Source organism: Xiphias gladius, chromosome 22 (assembly GCF_016859285.1).
Source record: "Xiphias gladius isolate SHS-SW01 ecotype Sanya breed wild chromosome 22, ASM1685928v1, whole genome shotgun sequence".
NCBI classification, from domain to species: Eukaryota; Metazoa; Chordata; class Actinopteri; order Istiophoriformes; family Xiphiidae; genus Xiphias; species Xiphias gladius.
In genome coordinates, this window is record NC_053421.1 from 10644704 (window position 1) to 10669799 (window position 25096).

The 25096-nt window shown below is 38.7% G+C and overlaps 1 protein-coding gene across 1 annotated transcript in view; it reads right to left on the reverse strand.

Annotated features, from left to right (window-relative positions):
* LOC120783834 (ankyrin repeat and IBR domain-containing protein 1-like) overlaps positions 1–25096 on the reverse strand; it is a 37236-nt gene that overhangs the window by 7549 nt on the left and 4591 nt on the right. Inside the window, exons 4-17 of the mRNA XM_040117118.1 lie at positions 24049–24231; positions 22988–23105; positions 18005–18213; positions 14412–14500; positions 14134–14278; positions 11963–12129; positions 10444–10532; positions 9495–9625; positions 5758–5892; positions 4168–4254; positions 3722–3788; positions 1831–1976; positions 1134–1312; positions 897–948 (exon numbers count right to left, since the gene is read on the reverse strand). Coding sequence (XP_039973052.1) covers positions 897–948; positions 1134–1312; positions 1831–1976; positions 3722–3788; positions 4168–4254; positions 5758–5892; positions 9495–9625; positions 10444–10532; positions 11963–12129; positions 14134–14278; positions 14412–14500; positions 18005–18213; positions 22988–23105; positions 24049–24231 — 1797 coding nt within the window. The remainder of the gene's footprint in view (positions 1–896; positions 949–1133; positions 1313–1830; positions 1977–3721; positions 3789–4167; positions 4255–5757; positions 5893–9494; positions 9626–10443; positions 10533–11962; positions 12130–14133; positions 14279–14411; positions 14501–18004; positions 18214–22987; positions 23106–24048; positions 24232–25096) is intronic.

Sequence of the window (25096 nt, forward strand, 5' to 3'; positions counted from 1 at the left end):
ACTTTTAATCATTCCAACTGTGTGCACAGGGGAACACTGAACCATCTGGCTTCTCCAGTGTGTTGAATAACATGGTGATCTTTGGGTCATCATGGCTGGCCGCTGCTGTTAACACAGCCACAGCCACAGACATACATATTGTAGGGTATGTAGGGTCGCATATAATAATGATTATTTAAGATTCTGCAATTAACTAAACCTGATTAGGTGTGATATTAACAGGGTACTTCCTTCATTACTGCGTCAAATCAAGCACTCGCTACCAATCACAGGTAACTGTTTCAAGCACACTAAGCAACCTCAAACATGGATGTGATTGCTGATGAGAGCTTCAAGTATAACGTGACTGCATTTTATTCTTTTTATTTGGCTGCATACTGTGGTGGTGATGTCATTACTGAATCCAGTTCTATTAAGACAACTCTCTGCAAAGAAATTAGTAGAAAGTCGTAATTTGATTTAAACTGCTTTGATTTTTACCATTGACATTTATTTTACAGTACACTATTAATGCTAGATTTTAACTGTAGGTCTATCATAGCGTGTAAAAATTAAGGCAGTTTTCTGTCACTAACATGCTGAAGTGCAATTCAACTTTTTGTTTCAACATGTTTCATCAAGAATAATGATGAGTGACTGTGATCTAAATATTTAGTAACACAATTATGATTATTTAGCAGTTACCAGGCACCTCTAACTTGTCCAAATAGGTTGTCATAAATTTAAGATCCCTAATTTGAAAACATGCACTGGGGGCAAAATCTGATCTGTCAGGTCATAATACACAGTTTAAAAAGACACTTGCATATTTTGTTTAAGTGTGGGATTCAAACAGCACAGTTGACATTTTAACTAACAAGCCTGCAATGGAACTTCATGAAGGCTTGGTCTGTTACCTCAGGTGATGCAAAGCCTAAATATTCCCAGTCCCACGTTCCGCCAGCAAAACTGCACATGAGCAAAAGACAGAAGTTTTTGTTAGAATACGAATGTGATTAATTGCTGAAATTTTATAACTAATTAGTTATTTTTGATCATTTCAACTTGATCAGTCCTGTTATACTGTAATACTGTTTCTCTCTTCCGTAAAAGTTAGTTTGACACATTTAGTGGGCTGCATGTCGATATGTTACCTGCGCCTGGGGGCCTCAGGAGAGTCATTGGGGGCAACTCCCCTGGCTACTGAGGCCAGGAACTCCTGCCTCTTCTGCTGTACCAGACACGCCGCACGGATGATCTTGTGACGCGGTGTCCGCAGGTAAGGCCGGTTAACTTTTTGTGCCAGGTCCTCAGTCACCATCTCCAAGTCCGTCTGAGGACAGAAAGAGAGCTGGCTGAGAGATTTTTTCAGGAAACTTAGTGGGTGAGTGGATTTTGTAGTTTTAGTGTATGAATACACAATTTAACTTTATGTCTTGTGAAATAATCTGTTCCCAAACTCGAATGTTCAAGGACAAAGTGACTTTAGAAGTAGCCCTTTAAGTGAACTACTTTTAGGGCTACTTTGTATCTATCTACTTTAAAAATTTATTAATTTTACAAGCCTTTAAGAAATTGTAATTGCTCCCTATGGGAGCCTTGTACATTCATTTTACAATATTTGAAACACCGCAACATAAAATATAGCTGGTAAGTACGTTTTGTTTCTATGCCAGTGATCACAGATTTTATAACACTAGATCTTTAACTAAAAGCTGAGATGCGCATGTATAACTGGGGCAGACTGGGAAGATCATGAGGTTGAAAGCTTTAGTCCCACATCTCTAATGGCACATATGAGACTGGCTGCGGTGAACAGTCATCTTTTTTCTCAGCAAGTAGAACTGAAACCTGCATAAGCTCGTAGATCTCTTTCTTTGTGCTTTTGGGCTCCAGAAAGAACCCGTAAGGATAAGAGCACTTGAGAATGCGGCGAGTCTTTAGTAGTTCTAGGACTGCATCTTCAATGAATGTAGTGTCAGGTGGGCCTCCCTCCCCTGGGAAAGAGAAGGAGAGAGAGAGTCAGATAAGAAAATTAATAATTGCTACTTTTGCAGAATACATCCCTTATTCCAGCCTAAATTACCTACACTTCTAAGCAGATCAGTATAAAATGATTAGAAATTCTCAAACAAAGCATCTGAAAGAAAAGCTCCAAAGTACTAAACCTTTTGTAGATACTTTTTTAAATTACATCTCTGAGGGTCTGGCTTGATGTGAAACAAAGGCCAGGAACCATGCTGGCCTTTGGTGAACTGTTAACTTGAAAACTCTCTTCTTCTGAAGAGAGATTCTCCTGAAGCTCTTAAGGGTAAAACAGCTTGTTTTAGATCCTTGGTGAGTATCATGCTCAAATTGGGATCTGCTCATTTGAATGCATCTTTTAAGCAAAACTGAAAACATAGTAATGAGTAATTGTACATTTAGAATAACCAAAAGAAAATAAAACAATGAGAGCATACTCTGGGAATTGAAAAAGTATGGATTTCAAGTAAACTTCTAAACCAGGATTTGCAGAGAAAACCTGGCATTATGTGTTGGCAAAACCAGAGTTAGGTTTGATTTGGAAGCCAACACAGCACAATCCTTTAAGTTTTTTTTCTGTTAAGATTCTCAGGAATCCAGGTCATGGTATTTCTAAGTGCTATATGAAGGCAACTCAAACTTTCAATTTTTTATTTTTTAATAGACTAGAATTACCACCTTGCAGTTGTATGTCTCTTGCAACCAGTCGAGTTGCAGTTTACATCCATTTCTGTCCAGACTCATATAAAATATGTAGTGAAGACTTTGAAGGAATTTTATAAAAGGCATTAAGTGTATTTTGTCATAATAAGAAACATAATAATAATTATTGAGTTATGGCCAAAAATGTGTAGTGTGAGGTCACTAACCTTTGACCACCAAAATCTAATCAGTTCAACCATGTGTCTAAATGAAAGTTTCTGCCAGATGTAATGAAATTCCCTCCAGGCATTCCCGATATTTCGCATTCACGAGAATGGGACGGACATCGGGTCGCAGTGGCCTTGACCTTTGTCCACCAAAATCCAATCAGTTCATCCTCGTCCAAGTGAACATTTGTGTTGAATTTGAAGAAATTCCCTCAAGGGGCTCCGAGATATTGCGTTCACGAGAATGGGATGGATGGACTGAAAACGAAATGCCTGGAGCCATTAGGTTTTCGTGCATTTATCTTTCAGATATTATCACGAGCTTGGCATTAAAAAGGTTTTTAATCTGCATCTACACTTGCATCCGAAAATAGTGGTGGTCAGTCATGTCCAATGGTGATTTTTAGAGAATAAAACCTGCAATCTGCAATTGTATTACGCAGAATGAGTAGAGCAAAGTTTCAACTGATCCAAACTCATCACCGCTGAGTATGGCCATTTCCATTTCTCTGGCAGCTGGCAGCCAGACTTACTAAGTAAGGAAGTACCACCACTGCAATCACAATTTACTGAAATTTAAACTGAGTGTTGTGTATCAGAACAAAACTTGACTATACTAAACAGGTGGAAATTGCCTGTACAGATGGGGGTGTAACGGACTCTAGACAAAGCTGATTCACAAAGCACAGCTTTTTTGTAACTTAGACATGCCTGCTGAATAACCCACTGTTGTTAATAAATAATTCAAAAACCTTTGTGTTTTTTTTCTCCCTCCAGCCTACTTCCCAAAGCTCAATATCCAGAGGACTAGATTAAGATGTGTCTATCATGGCAGACTGCTCACTCACTTCCTCTCAGGGCTCGACTGAGCTGCTCCATTTTCTCTTTGGCTGTTTTTAACAAGCGCTGCTCCAGCTGTTGTGAAGAAGACAGAAGCTGTTAGGTAAAACCATTTCGAGGAGACTGTCCGACCAAACAATGAAGAGAATGCCAGAACATGAGGCTAAATTAATTAAAAGGTGGGAGAAGTAGACTGTCTGATTATTACTGCCACAACAACCCCCAATCATCAAAAAAGTAGGACAGTCTCCAGTAATATGTACAGAGTACAGAAATACTGTTGTTCCACCGTTTACAGTATAATGCCTTGTTGAGTAAGCCCTCCTATGAGGCCATGTGCCAGTTTTACATTAGGTGAAAAGTTTCCACAGGCTATATCCACTGTGTCAACCACTGGATGACTGTACACTATGCAAAGCTGACATCCCTGGAAGGCAAATCCAGGCCTGTTTACCTGATAGCTGTGCTCATGGTTCTTGAAGCGTGTGTAGTAGTGCATAAAACGGTCGAGTTCTTGAAAGCCCTTGTGCTTCTTCTCTGCCTGCAAAACCATGATGAGACACCAGTCACAGTCAATAAACTCCTGAGCATGTTGCTCCCCCTCACAGAGGAGTGTGTAGGCACTCTAGTTGAGAGCAGTCAAAGTACGTGAGTGGTGCCAAAGGTCAAATCAGTACTTGTGATTGGGAGGAATGCTGATGGGACTGAGAATGAATTTGTTTCACCTTTGATGAAGGTGGAATTGAGTGAACATGGCTCCATGGTCAAGAGTCCACACATAGGTTTGTTGTGTGTGTACTGTACCGTACTCTTCTTGGCCATTTGCATATGTATGTGTGTGTGTGCTTGGCTCAAAACGCTTTTTCTCCACAAAAATTCCCTTGGACTAATGTTTCAATGAACTATGTATCTCGGTGGTTTGTTACACTATCATGTTTTTGCATCATTAAGTTAAGTATTAGGGCTGGGCTAATTGACAATCAAATTGACGATCAACAGCTGAGGAGACAATTGCCTATGCTGATGTTCCTGCCAATTTTAAAAAGGTTTAATTTATTAGGTGATGGGGCAAAACGTATTTATCAGTATTTATGAAAAAAATCCTAATCACTATGCTGGGGTAAATCCATTATTCCCAAATGAGTTTAAAGGGGAACTCCACCAATTTTACAGATCCAGCCTGTTTACAGGTCTTGACGAAGGCCACTTGACGAGTATTACTGCATATACTGAAAATAGTTGTATAAAGCATTTGTGGCTCCAGAGTAAGCTTGATAAACTGCCTTGAGTGATGTCAACAGCAGCACCATTGGGGCTCAAGATAACACATTTGAAAGAGTTGGAGTTGGAAAGAAGAGATCTTATCCGACCTCTGTTCCTCCTCATCTCTGCTAGAGGCTCAAGGCCTACTCAAGCCCTACTGGCATAACAAATCCAAATCGCCAGCCTAACTGTTAGGGGTCAAGTTTCATTGTGGTAATGTATGGTATGTATGGTATGTACTGGTATTGATAAGGAAGATGAATGTGTGGAATAAAAAAATACAATATATCTGGTTCTGCTACATTGATTTTGATCCTTTAAAAAAAGAAAAAAAAAAAAAAAAAAAAACCTGTTGTGAGACCGATAATAGAAGTATAATGCTAAATCGGTAAAGTACTCTTTTAACATTTATAACTAAACTAATATAAAACAACCCAACCTCTACTCCCTCCAGTATACTTCCTGTATGTCAGTACCTTTGCACAGCATAACAGGGGGTTCCCCAGTAACAGCTGCCACCACTCAACTCTTTCTTGGTCACTACTGTCACATACCACTGTGAAGTCACAAGTGATGTTAATCAACTAAAGCCACTCTGCTTCTTGATTTTGTTTACTTTAATTTGAGTGATAGGAGAGCTGTATTATTGCACTGTGACTATGGGCCAGTGCCCCCACCAATCGATCAAACTGGGTATCCACAATTGAACACACCATCAATAGGATGATCTGAAAATATACACAAGTGTCCAACTCTACTTTGTATATGTGCGTGTGCGTACCTCTTCAGTCATCTCCTTTGACTGCTCCTCCACCTGCTGGATGACCTCGTAGCGGGTGCAGCGATAGTAGCCTCCTGTTGATGAGCTGTGCTTTTTCCACTCCTCCAGACAGATCCAGCAGAAGTCATACTTGCACTACAGGGAGAGAATGGTAATATTAGACTTAAACCTGCTCTAGCAACCCTGTCACATCCAAAACTGGTAAGTCACTTACTAATTCTAGTCCAGCTACTGTATACTGAGGTGATTTAAATTTTATGACATCCTTAAAAAACTGACTGCCTTTTATAATTGCCAGAAAACCACTTACCATGTCATGGTATTCAAAAATAATAGCTATAATTATCTCCACACACACACACACACACACACACACACACACACACACACACACACACACACACACACACACACACACACACACACACACACACACACACACACACACACACACACACACACACACACACACACACACACACACAGTTTATGTTTACTTTCATTTTCACCCATTCCCAAAAGTAAAAAGACTTACAAAACTACACAACTCAGCTGATGTGGTGTAACAACTAATATCAAGTATGGACCAGGATATGAAAGCTGAAAAGATTTTTTTTTTTTATAATATCAGCAGGTGTTTATATATCCTTTTTACTGCTCTCAAAATTATAGAATTATAATTAAGGGTGAAGGATATTTTTAAGAGCCCATGACCTACTTGCCTGTCTAGGTCTCTTCTCTTGCTCAATCTTTTTCCCATCTATTTTTTTTCTTCTACAAATAGCAGAGCAGTTTGAACCTAGCGGTGAATCCTTATCCACTAGAAGGCACTCAGACTACGTTTGAGATTAGCAAGTCCCATTGGGTACTGAAGAACAACAAAACACTACAACCACTCCAATCTGCAGCCTATTTGGTTGTAAGTAGTTTCTCTCCAAATGCCACAACTATTTCTGTGAGTGACAAGTTACCAGAGCAACACAAAACCCTAAAGGCTGAGACTTTTGTTGTCCTGGAAATACTCTACTTACATGACACTTCAGAAAAACCCATACAAAATGAAAGGACAGAGCAACACAAAAACACAACGCTTGAGAAGGGAGAGCCTTAAGATAAAAACGTGTGAGGCAACACTGGGGGGATGAAAATGGCAGCGAAAAGACAAAGAAATGGTTTTTCGCAACAGTAAGTCTTGTGTTTCTAAGCAACAGGGGTAAAGCCATCTCTTACCAGGTAATAACAGGTGAAGACGCTGAGCCCTCTATAAGCCTCTCAGCTTGTGAAAGCTGCTCCATTCCTCCCAAACTAATCTCCATCTCTAGTCTGCCTCTTTACCCAGGGTGGAGACAGTGACAGTGCTGTCACAAAGACGAAGGGAGCCTGGTTGTACGACTGCAGCGAACTCTTTTCATGGCCTGCCCTCCAGCAACAGTAGTAGTAACAGAGATGCAGTCCAGAAACATGACTGTGAGATTATCAGTCTCTCACTCTCTGCTTCCACTACTGACTTGAGTGTCACTGACTTTTTTTTTTTTTTCTTTTTCCTCTCCACCACCTCTGTATTAACTCTCTGTTTTCTGTCTCAGTAAGACACTAGCTGTTGAGTAACTACAGAGTTTGCTGGCTTCCCAGCTGTTTGATGGATTGTTAGTGACCATGACAGTATCATAAGCCACCACTTGTAGAGGACACTTTTAGAACAATCACAAAACATAAAACTGGACTAATAGAAGCTTAAACGTGATTAGGCACATTTTCACCTTCACAGTTACATTACAACATCATTACTACAGTTACCTTCACCAGAACAAGGGAACATCTTACTTGCTCATGTCTGTAGAATAATGTTATCAGTAATTTAACACAAGAATTGTTTCCTACTCAATCATCTAATCATTAAATCAGATGAGTCCAATGTGTAAATTCGAATCTGACAAACTGATGTAAAAATAACACAAAGCCACTGGAAAATTTTGTGTAATAAGCAAAGAAGAATTCATCAAGAGTGTTGTCAGATATTAGTGTTAAATAAGGCATGTCTTTACAATCAAATGTCCGCGTTATATGAAAATATTTAATTAGCCACTACATTAGACCTTTGTTTCCATAAGGCTGCCGGCGTTTGAAGGTAGCAGCTATTCACTAAGTTTCTGACAAAGTCACAACAACCATCTGTGCTGCTAAAAAAATGTATGGTAGTGGAAACCATAAAGGCAAGGCAATTGACATAAAACCAACACACTGAAATTAAGTCCCACTTAGGAGCTATAACATGCAGCTTCTTATCCTGTAATAGGAGGTATGTTGTCAGTCCTACCCCCCTGCTGCAAAGAGTGATTTTCCCACACAGAGAGAAACTTTGTGCAACACCTAGCCTGTGGCTACGGAAACAGACCTCCATAAAGCCCAGAACTGTGCCAATCACAGGAAATCAACCAAATATGAATAAATAAATACATACATACCTATGACCTAAATAAGACTAAGTCTAAAGTTCTGTGGCAACAACACCTCCTTCACAACACCTCAAAATATGAAAGTGTTAGATTGACCACCAACATATTGAAGATTAATGCTATTTTAACAGTCTGACATGAGTGTGCTCAGAACTTTTATAGCAATCTTCCAGATGGATAATGAAATATCTTGTCTGTAAACTTGAAGTTTTGGCCTGAGCATGGTGTAAGAGGAAGGCTCGTGGAATGTCCAGGATAAAACGGGTTCATTTTCCCATTTTGAGAGCATGCCCTTGCTCAGGAAGATTGTCAATATGGACATTAGATGACATTTCTTGTGTACTTATGAAAATTACAGCCTGACGGCGATCCCAGGAAAATTCAGGCGTTCATCAGAACCCATTTAGACGATGATTATCTTGACAAGGACCAAAGTACTGCTTTTGACACACACTTTTATGCTATGCTTTATGCTATATAATATCACTTTGACTTAAGGGCGTTTACAGTGTGTCTGAATACACAAACTAAATTTTCCACTTAACTGTTTGTTTACACTGAGGACAGCATGTACAAATACTTGGCTATCCTATAATTGCACAATGTCAATTATGTAAACTATTTATAGAAGCTCACACACACATCAGAAGTTTCCATGCTCTCTCTAACAAGTGAGTGAAATATTAAAACAATACATAAAAATGGGGACAAAATTGGTGCCTGCATAAAACTGAGTCACATCATTTATAAAAATGTGGCAAAACAGAACTAAATAGTAGGACTTCCCACCTATGCCCTATCTGCAACCACAGAAAATGACAAAGCCTTCAAAATATTCTAATATTTATGAAAATACAATGTCTGGCAAATTAGGTTATTACTCATAATGCACCCTATTTATTTTTATGTGATGTCAAAAACTACATTTTGCACTTCTGATAAAACAACCAATTTTTCTAAAGCTGCTTACATTTAGCTGATCAAAATCCCCGGCTCCAAGCAAACCACAAACCAATCTGCAAGGGCAAAGGCTGAAATGTGTAATTTTTAAACTTTGCAATGTTTTCTATCATGAACTTTGATTCTTATGGCTATTTTCTTAGTTTAAATGTCAACAGCAGTAGACTGTGTCAAACTTGTAACACTTATGAATTGTTCATTCAAGTAGTTTTCCCAATTAAAAAACAATCTACTCATAACCAATTGAAAACACTAAATCAACTAAATAAATACTGCATTAGGCATATAATTAGGTATGTGAAACTTCCTAGCCTAACTTACCTTAGCACACTGCATGTGGTTGCAGCCCTCATTTTTCTGTATCGGGGACTTGCAATTGGCGCACGGTTTGGAGTTAGTGAGCAACCATAAGCAGTTGGCTGCATCCTCGTAAGCTTCGCTCACACCAGCCACTTCAAGAGGAGGATGGGGAGGTAAACAGAACAAATAAAGGCATAATGAGACAGAATGAGAATGGCTATTACCACAGCATCTTAACAGACCACTGCACTGACTGGGAAATTGTCCTGCCTGACTAATGTGTATTATTTATATATTTTGCTAACATCTCTTGAGATGCTCATGCACCCACCCACACACACCAACAGAATAATTGGCTATTATAAAAGCACCTCTGATGTGCCATTTGAAATGCTGAGATAAAACAGAATCAGGGGAAATCGAAGGGGAAGATAGTTCCAAAACAAAGTAATTGCTTTTATCTTTCGACCGTTGCGTCAACAAAGTGGCACTTTGGAGAGACTTGGCCCATCTTAAATCATCTATTAGATTGCCCACAGTCCAATTACTGCTTCTAAACATTGCATACTTTCAATGAATGGATTGTTCATTGTAATTAATTATTTATCATCAGAACGATGGATTTTAATTGGTTTAGTACTAAACCTTTATTACTGTGGTTGAGTTCCAGGCAATTTAACTCCAAATCAATCACTTGACTACAACCCAAAAAATTCAGGCAAGTAAGGGGGGTGGCTAATGAAATAAACTTCTTTGTTTTCACAATTTACCATCAGGTAGCTTAATATAATGGATGATGTAAGAATAGATAAAAATAAATAGTATAGACTCTGCAAAAACATTTAACATTATGTCTGTAAAAACAGCAAAAACCCAGAAGTTTAAATTAGAACACTACATTTTGTAAATTTAGGTGTAACGTAATGTCCGAAACACCCAAACACTAAAGTGAATTACTGTCAGTACTCACATTCCTCAGGTCTCATCTCAGTGACTTTCTGTAGCCACAACTTCCAGGTCTCACAGTCACAGGGCTCATGGGCCTCACCTTGACACTCCCTGGAATACACACAGACCGGCAGAGATGAAGATTGGAATGAACCATTAGATGCAAACGTCTGGCTTTTGACTATACATGAAGTTAAGACAAATCAAGAACACACCAATCACACAGTGCTGTCAGAATGCTGTCAAAACGGTCAACTACCATCAATTGGCCATTCCTGCCTTTCAACTGCCTTCTGCCTTCCTCTTGTCAAGGGAACTATAGAAATTGGACCTGTGTTACATCCAGTTCTATTACCAAACGTCATGTCAACTGAACTCTTAAGTGAACCTGACGAGTGAACCAAATAGCCTCTTTGAGGAACCATATAGTGAGGTGAGGTGCGGTGAAGTACGCGGTATTAAACGGTGTGGTTTTGAAGTCATGATATGACAGTATGGGAGCTGTGGGGACATTCTGCAGGGCTCTGGAAAGGACTGCACTGACTGGGAAAGCACTCACAGAGAGCTAGCACACGCAGAGAGGTAACATGAGTAGTTATAAATGTGTGTACACAAAAATAAAAGGATACCCATGCAAAGAAACACATACAAACAGCATAGATGCTGGAATTTGGCGTTCAAGAGCACAGACCATGCATGTTCACACCACACATACAGTATGAGCATATACAGTATTAAAAATGATTAATTCTCATTTTCCACATCTTGTTTTGAAAAACTTCTTTACACACATATCTTATGATGGCAAATTTGTTTAATGCCCAAACAAAAGGGCATGTTCTGATTTCCTACAGTCTTATCAGATTAGGAAATCTTTTTCCTCATAATCTCAGATTTCTTAAACTGCTCTCTGGCAAACTCCACGCAGGCTGTCATACGCCTTTTACTCAGGAATGGCTTCCATCTAGCCACTCTATCATTTAGAAATGATCGATGGAGTGCTGTTTGTTGGAGAGATGGTTACCAACAGAGCTTTAGAGCTCTTTGTTGGAGAGGCCATTGAATTCTTGGGTGGCTCCCTGAAAATGGCCATTCTTTCCTAGTTACTGGGTTTGACTTAACACCCAACTCTCAGATGAGTCTGGGTGATTTTTAACCTTTTCAATTTCCCAGTTATAGAGCACTAAGGACCATGAATGATTTTAAAATAAAATAAAAAAAAATGTAAATATGTTTACAGTTTATTATTTTGAATGACAAATAAATCTGAATGCATCCGCTCATACATAAACTTACAGATACAGACAGACACTTCTGATGTGTCTAGTGCTTTTCTATCGTAAGTAAGAGCTTATCTGACTTCTACTCAAATTAATAAAAACATCTTTTTGGTTTTGTTTAGATTTCCGTTATCTCCATTAGTACTGTTACATTAGAAAGTTGAAAGTTTTGAAAAACAAAAGCCCATAATTAAACTATAACACACACAATTACAGAAGTGTTTACAAATTCAAATATACAGTGTGGTACTGAGTACTGACCAGCAGAAGAGGTGGCCTTTGCCACAATCTACTGCAGGGGCCCGAAGGAGGGGAAAGCTAAGAGGGTCTGAGGTGGAGGTCCCAGGACCCTGGGTGTTTAGTCGCACAGCCCTTTCACACCCTGCCACAGGACACCAGCGGATTGCTGGATTGTTCTCCACAAATGCCTGTAACAGAAGAAGAAAAGAAGTTTAAAATCGATTGGCAATTCAACAATATAATGTTGAATTGTAGATATTTTAGTTAGGTTGACTGTATTACAATTAAATCTACCACAACATTATCTCTTACAAGTACGAATGTTTCCACCTTAAAAGATCACTGAAACAATCCTCTTCCACTTGGTGTGAATTTACTTTTTAAAGGCTTGTCATGTTGCACATCCAAGCGACTTAAAAATATGAAAGATAATGAATTAAGCTGATAAAAACAATCTTCACTTCTGTTACAATAATCCCTTACACTGTGCATGTTAGTGATGCGTGGGTCGACCCAAAACCTGCGGATTCCCTGGGTTGACCCACGGGTCAGGTGGGTTCAGGTAAGCTTAGTAGAAAATAGTGACAAAGCAGCATTCCGACTAAGTTATAAGTAAGGTACACAAACATTGCGTGCATTAGGCTACACTGTGATTACTTCTCCAACTTCTCTTCCCCTCTCTAAGAGGGTGCAGGCCCTCTTATGCCCTGGCTCTCAATAATCTGCATTACCGAACAATAAAGTGTATCATACTGTGATGTTTGCTTTAGGGCCTTTGTGGAGGTTTGATGTGGTCAATGTCTGATTATTGTACATCAGATGTGGTGACATAACCCTAAATGCTTGCAGCTATGAATGTTTCTTTGCAACATGAATCACAGTCAGTCCTCTCTTTGAGGCACATACAAGCGACTTGGTTTTCCCTCTCAACTTTGTAAAATAGAAAATGAAACAGTTAAGTAATGTATGAACCACAGGAACATGAAGGTGTACTTATTCCACACAGGAGGTTGGATTAGTAGGACGGTCTGTCTGTCTCTATCAGATATAAAAGCACTACTGTTATTACTGAAATAAACAGCATCTATCTCTCCCCTCGCCACTCTCCATACCTCCGTGGTATTGAAAGACATACAGCAGACAGCAGCAGCTACTTTACATCTGTTTTCTTATTCTGATTATTCATATTCTTATTGATATGAATAATAACAAATAAAAGCTATATAAAGTGCTTTATCAATGTTGTAACTACCATTTCTGACCGCGAAAATGTGAAAGAGAGAGAGAGAGTGTGAGAGAGGTAAAAGTTGGCAGTTTGTGGGTTGGGTTTGGGTGGCTGATTAATGCATATTACTGTGGGTCAGGCAGAACGGGTTGGCTCTAATGACGGGTTGGGTGGGTGCAGGTATTAAAAAACCCTGACCCGCATGTTCTCCTTTTTGAGTCCAGACCATCGGTCCGGCAACTATAACAGGTCATAAGTGCTGCCCTAATTTGTGAGTAATTCAATCTTGACCCTTAAAGGAAAATAAAATGAATATGATGACTATGCCCGTTCAGCTTAGGTGAGAAAAAGTTCATGTTTCTATGACAATTCAAAGAGGCTGGTCATTTATTTGAGATGTTTAGCTCTTAGACTCTTCAATTGAGAACAGTTACATGTGGAAAACAGATACTCATGTTGAAATCAAACTACAGTGAATGTCATTCTTGGTTGGTTGGTAGTTTCATCTGGCAATCTGATGAAGGCAAGACAGCCAAAAACATTTGGTGAAAAAAGCATGGTGTACTGGAAAAAAAGCTGTGCAACTTGTTTCGGTGGACTTGCACTGAAGTTGACACTGGTCTGTACCTTACTGTGTGTCTGCTCTAAAGAGATGAAATCTGGCAATCTGGTAGCACAGAAATTCCTGTTTCCAAATAAAGACTTGATTTCTAATTTATTCACTTCAATTGTACTCTATGGCTTACCTTTCAGTTTCAAGATTAACTCTCTACTTTCATCAGTGTTTGCCCCTTTGTGCCCTTCAGTCAACTGGCATTTGGCATATTCATTGTAATTTTTATTCTACATTGAAACTGAACTGTAGGAGTCGTGTTTATCCCTCAAGATGACAATATAATTTCAATGTTCTCTGTAGAAGGTTTACAGTTTTTTCTGTGTGCATATCTCTATTTTTCATCTTGTTTACCTTGATGTCAAACTGCAGGTAGCGTCTGTCCATCTCTCTAGACACCACACTCTCTATAACTTCCACAGGCACAAGCTGGTAGCAGTCAAAGGCCGGGCAGAAGATGTTATGGGCTTCACCTTCTTGGATCTTTAGATTTAGAAACCTGAGAAAGCATACATGCATTGCAGTCAGCCATTATCTAAACAGAGAAGCACTGAAGAAGATCAGTGGAAGGAAGTGGAGGACATCCCAAGCCAATCCACAGACTCTACAGGCCAAACCAAAATACAACATACCCTTCCCAGCATGCTCTGCAGAACTCGTGGCCACAGGACATGTCAACAGGTTCCTCAAAGATGGAGATGGAAGACATACAGATACCGCACTGTAAGACAAAAGAAAAAACGTACAATCTGTTGTAAGGCCACGATGCAAACTGTTTCAAGTTATTCTAGATAAATAAAGCCTGCCATAAAATTTTTTTTTTTTTTTTGAGTAAATCTTAAAACTCTGGTGCAATTTTAAAAGGTCCTCCATTACAATCCTTGCATTATTTTAGATTACATGTGAAATAACAATCCAGGCAGCCTATGAAGAAGTCCCTGGTTTTTGCCCTCTTCTCAAAATGTGGTGATGGGTTGCCTAATTTTAATATTCAGTGGAATTACGAGGTGGTGAAAATTGTGCCTTAATACAATGATATATGCCAGTGTGCATAAGTACACACAATGGCAGTCTTTGATGTATGAAAAAACACTGTGCCAAAGGCCATCCCAGGCGAGGCTGATGACCTGCAATTTCATGTGGCTAACTGATTACTGTTCTGTCATCAGATGTATTTTCTCACACCCACAGAAACTTGACACACAGATAAAAATAAGAAAAAGCACACACATACACACACACACACAGGCCTTGTTACAGTGAAAGACTGACCCTCACAAAAGACATAAAGGATGCAGTGTACTTCAACAATGTTAGTATTGATTTGTGAAAGAGCAGAATGTGATATAATCAACTATAACCTTTAAACAGGCCCTTGAGTAGACTTGGTCGATTGGCAAAGTGCAGTTCAAGGCACGCCTTCTCAGAGCCACAACAAAAGATACTGTCAGACAAATGCATCCTATAAGTTCTCGTAAAGCAACTGATGAATCAGGTCTGTCAGCTTCAGCCCTTATGAATCAGCAGCCTAGGTCACATACTGAAATGCTGGATTGAAACATCCACCGAAGGACAAATCATCATCCAAAAAGATTATGTCTTATGACAACCTCTGATACATCTGATTTTACCAAACAGGTGGCAATGTCATCTGAAAAACTTAAAAAGATCCTGGGCAACAATATTAGATGTCAAAAACATTCAAAAATTGCAAATTCATACATTTTGTAAACTTTTATAGGGTTAAATATAAGGATCTGCTTGTCATAATTGTTGTATAGATAAATTCTAAAATAAATATAATGGCTGAGGAAATGACCCCTTAATGACTGGTATATTAAGGGGCCCAAAATGTGCCAAGAAAACATTCCCCAGACCAATGTTGACGAAAGATAGGTTGGGTTCATGGATTCATGCTGCTGATGCCAAATTCCTATCCTACCATCTGTGTGCCTCAGCAGAAATCCAGTTTCATCAGACCAGGCTGCGTTTTTCCAGCCTTTAACTGTCCAGTTTTGGTGAGCCTGTTCCCACAGCAGCCTCAGATTTCTGTTCTTTGATAACAGGACTGGAACCTGGCGTGGTCTTCTGCTGTTTTACCCCAGTCACCTCAAGGTTCAAAATGTTGTTGATTCTTATATGCTTTTATAGTCATGATATTTGTAAAGGGTGGCTTTCTGAGTTACTGAAGCTTTTCTGTCAGCTGGAACCACTCTGGCCGTTCTCCTCTGACCTCTCTCATCAACAAGTTGTTTCTCTCCATGGACGAGCCACTAACTGGATGTTGTTTGTTTTTCACACCATTCTGAGTTAACTCTAGAGACTGTTGTGTGTGAAAATCCCAGGAGAACAACAGTTTCAGAAACACTCAAACCAGCTTGTCTGACACCATCAATAATGCCACAGTCGAAGTCACTGAGATCACATTTTTCCCCATTCTGATGTGAAAATTAATTGGAGCTACTGACCTGTAGCTGCATGGTTTTATGTATTGCACTGCTGCCATATGATTAGCTGATTGAATAATTGCATGAATAAGCAGGTGTACAGGTGTTCCTAAGAAAATGCTTGGCGAGTGTAAGTATAATTACAATACAATCCACAGCATTCATTGCAAACACTGCACTTTGTACAAGAGTAACAAGTATTATCCACAAGTGTAGATAATTTTTTTCCCCCTAACATTTAGCATGTTAAGAAGCTTGTAATATAGTTTTCCATACTGATACCTAAATTTGCCCGATTTTGCTCAATGTTACACAGTAAAGTTACTGTAAATAAACTGAAATTGAAAATAAGGCAAAGCATATCTTTAGGCCAAGCACTAATTAGATGACAGCAAAGCCAGCTTTGCTCTTCTATGCTGCTGACCACCTCTTTGATACTGATTGTTATCCAACATACACTTGCTACCTTCATTGGCAGTCCTTAGTAGTGAGTGGTTGAACTAAACAAATTGCCAAACGCGTTAGATTAGCTAAAGGCCATGTGCCCACTAGACGTTTTTGCTGTTCAAACCATCTCAAATTAAAATTGTCCGGGAATTCCCAGACAAGTTCAGGATAACGGTATTGCAATTAAACAGGGGGTGTGCTGACCCTCTCGAAGCTGGTGGTCAATAAGGCCCCTTGATGACCTTGCAGACATGAAGATTTACAGACACAGATGTGGTAACTACACCTTGCATGAGGTTTTGACAGCAAACTTACACTTCTATGATTCATAGGAGCTGTAGAGTGAAAACAATTAGCGGACAGCCACAGCGACAATTATGCATCCTTGAATATACGTAACTCAGCCAAATTCAGTATCTCCCTATGCAGTGTAAATTCATTTGATTACTTGTTCTTTCATGTTTGACGCAGAAGGTTGCAACAGAATGTCCTTTCTACCTTTTTATGGTCTTCCAGATTGGCCTTTGGAGAGTTTAATCTTGAACACTAATAACATTTTTTAGAAAGTATTTTAATACTTTCTTACGTTCAGAACTTGCCACACCATAATAAACAAACCACTGGTTCTCCTAGGAGTAGAGGAAGTCCTGCGTGTGTTTATGTTTTTGGAGAAGACCACTGGCATGAATACTAATGCCTGCTAGCAATATAAGGCTGGGAATAATGGAACATTATGCAGAAAGACAGGTGTGGCAGTGAAAATTTAAAGAATTCAGCTGAAACGCTTCAGGAAATCTGTTGTACCGTAGGGACTTGATTTAAATAAACAATGGTGTACAGTTTTTATGGGTACACTGCAAGTCACTTTTAGTGCAGTTCCATGCTAGCTTCATCTTTTGCTGCTATAGCAGCTTCGTGGCCAGGAAAACATCCTGCTCCCTTAGGCTATTCGTCCTGTGGTTTAATGTCATCTGATGGCTCTTTGCTGATGAATACAGTTACATTACAGAGTTAACTAATTAGATATTGTCATCTACCACATCTGCTGTTGTCGTTTAAAGTTTTCTCTAAACTTTTAACTTAAAATTTCTGAAAAAATAAGTAATAACTGTGTAACAACTCTTAGGAATTGGAATTGGAAGTGGCACATATGAACCGTGCCCCTACAGAAGAACTAAACACTCCTTTTTCATTTGCATGAGCATCTAACTAATGGGGCTCAACATTGATTTGGCTGATAAAAAAAAGGACCCATTTCAGTTTCTCTCTTGCTCTCTTATTCAATTAATATGGCGAACAGCGGTGACAGGGAACCTGAAGAAATATCTCACCAGGGAAAGCTCATCATCAGCAGGCATGAGGCTGATTTGGTCTGGGGAAGTGATGGAGGAGCGGGTGGTGCGCGGTGTCCGAGGTGAAGGTATGGTGTCCCAGGCATTGCAGCCACTTGGAGGGGGGTTGGGCATCTGTACCCCCGAGCGTTGGCAGCATTCTTCTGCATTGGTCATCCAGGCCTCTAAGAGCTTCTCTCTGTCCCAATCTGATGCAAAAAAGTAAAGGCATAAGTAAAAACAAAGAAATGTTAAAACATTTAAAAAAAAAAAAAACAAAAAAAAAACAGGGAAGCATAATCAAAGTAAATTAGAAACCTTAAGAATAAAGTGGTGAAATTGATTAACCAATTTTGTCCTGAAGCTCTGCGTCTGTGCTACCTTTTTACCTTTGCGTATTCGACGTTAGAATTAAATTAGTAGTTTTGCTATGAGCACATGACAATGAGGTACGAAGAATGAGTTTGGAAAACAGTCAAGAGAAAAAATAAGCTGGGAGAGGGTAAATGGGAAAATATTACTGTAAGAGAAGTGTTAGTAAAGGCCAGTGCTTAGTGTCTTAAACAAAGACCAGGTCAAAACTAGTATATGGTTGAACCACATATGGTAAATGTGAAAAATTGAGGACGTAGTTGAAAACTGTTTTTTTTATTACAGCGGTTCCACAAAAGTACTTTCAATGGAAAGTAGCTAAAGCCTGCTCCAAAAGTCGTTATATGTCACTAGATGACATAATACGCTTATTGGCATATTAATGACATCATCGCGTTGTATTTGGATTCTGCCTATGGTCAGCCGGTTTCAGCCCTTTATCTGTTTTCTTCTCTCTTACTCTCTTTGCTCGCATATGCAGTAATTTAATACAGTAAAATGGCTGTCCTTGATTTTGGTTATATTTACTTGTAAAATGATCACTCAGAGATAAAATAAGAAGTTCATTCACGTCTCTGTCAGCAGCTGTGCGGTCACTGACACACAGCAGCTGACAGAGGGAGCTGTGCCTGCAGAGGGAAAGCTACCCATGAGCACGCGGGGCAATACTGTCGACTCTTATCTACAGAAAGTAGCTAAAGTTTGTCAAAAAGTCGATAGATTTGTCACTACGTTCTTTTTAAAAAAAAAAAAAAAAAGTCTAGCGACAAAGGCACTCTAGCGACAAAGGCACTAAGTTGGCAACAATGCCTGTAAACATCCCCCTGATTATGTAACAGAAACTGTTTGTGCCAGATCATTTTGAAAGAGCAACGGCCAATGGGGAAACCCCAACACTCAGCCAGCCGTCCTATGGTGTAACTTCATCACTCAGTCACACAGCATTTGGCTGACCAATGGCGTAACTTAATGCGGTCCAGCCAAAAAGTTGTGCAGAAAGTTAGAATGGCCAGTCTTTTAAAAGGAAACAAAAGCTCTTAGCAACATTTTTTTCTTCCCCTAAGTCTGACTTTTTTTAACCCATGTGATATGAAAACAGACCAGAACTGGATATACTTCCTGAAGAACTCCGATAGAAACCAGAGGCCTGTACTACAAGGCGGGATTTAGGATTAGCGATATAACTTCAGGTTTAATCCTTGGTTGTCAGGTTGAGACGGTTGTTCACTTCTTACCAGGGTACATTACCATGATAAATTATGCTGCAAACCTAACCTGCTCAGGAGCAGGTTAACTTCAGAGGATAAGATCAAAACCTGCCAACATCCAAAATACTGACCAAGCAGATTACTGAAAAACCAAAGTCTTCATTCCTGTAGTTTACAATAAAGTGACAAAGTAACAAAAGGAATAGATATTTTTAGTAATCAGTCGAATTGCTTTGAGGTTTGAGGCTTTCTGTATGTCACTCTGGTTTTAAAACCGAGCTTCTTACAAAAGGAAGGAGAGTTTAATCACACTAAATAACTACATAATGGCTATCATAGCTTCATTTTAATTGCACAATGATTCTTTCATTCCCAGCAGTATTCCTTTCAGTGTCGATGATTTTACACTCTTATTATATCATGAAAAGATATCCTGTGTGTTGAACATGCTTTGTAGTACAGGCCCTCGAATACTGTGTCATGTAAACACCTTATCCATGTTTCTAAACCATCTCATAGTGACTGAGATGGTGAGAAATCAAGACACACCTGCAGGCACACGATAAGAAACCAAGATACTGTCAGGATCAGGGATATGAATATCCAGGTTTTTCATGTTCCATTTAAGCGCCATCTCCCGAATATAATTAAAAACAGGATTAGGCTCAAAATCAGAATACAATGCATATGTAGACACACTCATTGTGTATTTTCTGATAATTTTTTACAAAGCTTCACGAATGTAGGCTTTAAACAGACATGGATAAACGTCAAAGACAACATTTTAGAATTTCCATTCAACAATGACTTCTTGTTCTCAGCTAAACTCATTTCATCCACACAAAATGTAGTCACATAAAAACAGTTTGTTTCAATCCATCCTGTCCAAAGCCCACACAAATCACACTCCAGTGGCAACACTACCACCTAAGCCTTTCAAGCAGCGAAAAACACAGACCTGCTGCCATCTGGTTTTCTGTTTTAGAATAGCTCTTCGATCTCACAGTAGAACAAGAACAGGTTTGAGAGCTTTTCAATATAAATATTGAATGACTTGTGGACTGTGCCGGAGTCCAAATATTCTGACGAAAAAGTCCCCTCCTAAAATAAAGAACATGACCTGGGCAACTGTGCAATTAGGCCATTATCAGCCTCAAACCACGTTTTACCACCAATCACATGCCTCAGACTCTACAAGGCCTCACTTAGATAATGAATATTGCAAAAATTTCCCCCATCTCCATTCAATTAAAACTCATCAATTTATATGACCCTATCTTCATGCTTTTGGCCATTAAAAGGAGTTTTAAATTAAAAGTCTTCACATTTAGTGTTAAATATCTAAATTAGCAGGGAAATACAAATTGTCAGAAGTACAGAAAGATTGACAGGCTTGCAGCTTGGCAGGAAAGAACCACCATTGTGATAAGAAATGTCTAATACGGAAATATAGAAGTTAGGAAGTGTAGTAATTTGTTAAGGTTTTTACAAGAAATTAATGATACATAAGTCCAAAAACCCTTATCCTAGAGATTAACATAAATCCTAAAATTTTCCATCCCTATTAAACAGACAGGCAGCATTCCCATGATAGAGGTGAATAAATATAGCACCATTCTAGGGTCACCTTCTCCCCTCCAAGCTCCCAAAAGTATGTGCACACATAGTAGCACACACGGCTCTACCATCCAGCCACTCAACCCACTGAATTAGAGAATAGGGTATTTAAAAACTGAAAATCAATCCCAAACTGTGACACATTTTTGGAAATTTACTCTACTAACACAATCTGAGTTAAGTTAAATTAATTAAGGTGAAGGTTTTCAAATGCTTAAAATCAAATAGCAAAACTTTCTGAACATCTGAAGTTCTTCACACACATTATGTTAGCTAGGTGAAGTGAAGCTAATTTGAGAATTAGTGGCTTAAGTTTGCAAATCAAATCAAAACTGTGACACATTTAGTCAGTACGAGCCTAAGTTACTTGAACACCAGTGGAATAATTAAAGGCAAGAGACCGATGCTTGTGGGCATGAAGAATGTGGCCAAATAAAATACCCTCAATTTATTTATGATAAAATGCTTTCAGTGATTTGGCCAATTGGTATTGGTCTCTAGGGGTGTAAGATCAAACTGATGAATTGAAACTGACTGGACGAAATCATATGTACTGTACTTCATATGAGCCGAACTGTGTGGATCTGGACATAATGTTTGTTTGTGAATGTGTTAAACTCAAACCCTTAACTAGGCATCTAACTTAGATTTTAATTCATAGCTTCCATTACTTTGCACCAACAGATTTAATAAGGCAGTTAAAATTTTGCAACCTGTGTCACTCTAGAATCTAACCTCAAACTTTATATTTGTTCTGGCATTAAATATACACTGCCTAATATTGCCTAATCTCTATTTAGAAATATCAGCTAAAAAGTAATACTAACAAGTAATGTATACTTTTTGCAATGATGTATGATGTAGCTGAAGTGGGCAACTTTCCACTTTCTATCTTTTTAGTAAGAATAGAATGGAAGAGAACAAAGTCTTGAAAGAAACAAAAAGCCCAAATATGGAGGATACAACTCCTCAACCCTGGTAAACAAAACTAAATTAGCTATAGCAATATAGGCAAAAAAAGCTCAAAATTAAAAAAAATGCGTGTTTCAGTTGTTTGCAGATGTACCAGTGTTTTTCTTCACATATTTGGTAAAGAGGACAAGCCCACTAAAACAACATTTAGAGCATGTGAAACTCTCCACTGAGCACAATACAAGTGAAATTCTTTTAGATAACAAACACTGTTCACATCATGCTTCTTTGACTGCAAAGAAATCACTGGAGTATAGCATAGAATATATAGCATATAGAGGTTCATATGAAACATGGCCTCGCTAATCCCCATACAAATAAAATATTAGACAAATTTAACAATAAATTCTTGCCCTACAAGTAAACAGCAAAACAAGGGGTAGCAGTATTTGTGCATAGCCCTGGATTTTTTATATATTATATTATATTATATTATATTATATAATATATATATATAATATATATATATATATATATATATATATATATATATATATATATATATATATATATATATATATATATATATATATATATATATAGATATATATAGAGGTATAATTTTCTTTTCTTTCTTTTTTTTGCCCTCAGATAGTGACAGTGTAACTATGCACAGGAAACATGGACACACAAAGAAAGAAATATAACACACACACAAGGTCCCTGGCTGGAATCGAAGCAGGAACGCTGCAGTTACATGGTATTTGTTATAACCACTATGCCACAAGGACATTCCCTGTGCCAATAATTTTAAGGACCAGCAAATACCACCATCTGAGTGACTGGGTGTGTATCTGTGTGTGTTTAATAGTACCATGGGCACGTAGCAGTGCCTCTGCAGTGAAGAGCGGGGCCTGCAGCATGTCAGCTGTCTCCACTATTAGCATGTCCTTCAGCCTCCGTAGATCCTGAGGCCGTAGGCCCTCATATAGCTAGAGAAGAGGGCAGGGGAGAGGAAAGGACAAAGTAAGCACAGGAGGCAGGCAGGATGATGACAAGGAGAATAGGAGAGGAGGGAATGAAAGTAAGGTGGCAAAAAACAGGAAGGAACAGGCCAGGTTGGCAGAGAAAAGTAATGAAAGAGCAGAGGGAGACAGAGATCAGGAGAAGACAAGGAGAACGAATGAGGGTGGGAGTAGAAAGAAAGATGGGGCAAAGGGGAGAAGAGAAGAGTATTACGAGCAAATCAAATATAGACAATTACTGAAGCATTACTAAGTCAGACCCAATGAGCTAACAGACTGATGATGATGATGATGATGATGATGATGATGATGATGATGATGATGATCATAGTCACATGCCTTATGGCAAACTATTTTGTGTAACTAATTTTTTAAGTGTGTGCACGTGTCCGTGTGTTTGTGACTAACCAAGGCATCTGCAATGTGAAGTGGTGCCCTGGCCAGCAGAATCCCAGCAAAATGTTAAACACTCTTAAACACTTAACTATAGTCAAATAGTGCCTGGCTCCAAGAGGAAACTACATACCGACAAATTCTTTGACTGAAACAGTTTCAGTTCTTACAAAATATTTCTCGTCTGATCATTACGTATGTATCATACAGCTTAAGTTTTATTAGGTAAAAGCGCTCTCAAGGGAAAAAAAAATTAAGAGTTTTTAATTGTGGGTCTGTAGGTCACTACCAATACTGCACAACTGACAAAGAAGTGTTGCAATACACCCCTATGTGGATTTGGGTAGGTTAGGGTGTCTAGGACGCTTATTCAAAAGAGTTTTATCTGAAACAGCAATAACATTGACATAAACTGTTAAGGCCTTTGGTTAGGTATACATATGTTGTAAGTGACAGCAGTCGAGCGGGACAAACTGAAAGCTGTATAAGCACTGCCTCTTGGTATGTTATTAACTACCTCTCTTCGGTCAAGTGCTGCATACTCTGCCTCTATACCCTCTGCCTCAGGGTCAATCGAAAAGACCATCTGCGACTCCAGGCACAGGGCCAACTCCTTGTGGTGCTGCTTCTCTGCACAGTCACATGGAGTCTCGCGGTTTTCGTTCTCTGCAAACAGGTCCGCTTCTCTCTGCACCAGGGACTGAGCAAGTGAAAACAAAATAAAATTCTGTCTTTGAATCTTGGGACACACACTATATACAATTACATGTACTAATGCTCACTGGCTATATACGTACATTGTAACACCTTAAATTACAAAAACAGTGGAGTACTACTAACTCTGTGATAGTAGTCGATGGAAAGGCTACAGAACTATAGCATGATAATCACAATCATTTTGATATAAACTGTGATCATGATTATTACTTAAAATTCTATCATAAATGTTCACTTTTAGAAGTGCAGCCTTTCTTAGAAGAGACAAGGAGACAAGGTTTCCTTTTGATTGCTTTGATAGTGCTTCTGAACAAAATGTATTTTCATAATGGCAAAGTCTGAGCCACTTTAAGAAAATCAAATAAAATTGTTCTCTCAAGTATGAATATGTCATTTCAGCTTCCCAAAAATTTCTCCAATTCATTCTTTTCCACAAAGTTCTATTCAGGGTTTCTGTCTTTATATCGGAACAGATCTGGCTACATCCAAATTTAGACATTTTGTTCTGCACATGGTGCAAATCGCATTGCCACCATACATCTTTCATGGAAAATTAAAAAATTAAAAACAAAATTAAAAAATAATATAAAAGAGCAGAAAGTTATCTCATTATGAATCATGGAAATGAATTATATAATGCATTGCAATTTGATTATCTACAATTAGTTGTGTAGCCATATTTGAATCCAGCTGATAATTATGGTTGTTCACAGACTCCAGTTCGAGATTAAACTCTGGGTCTTAATAAAGGCAGATACTGAGAGAAACACATTGATAGCTTCATTTATCTGTGTGACTTCTTTATTTGATGCATCCTGCCCCAGGGATTAATAAAGATGTTCTGTGTT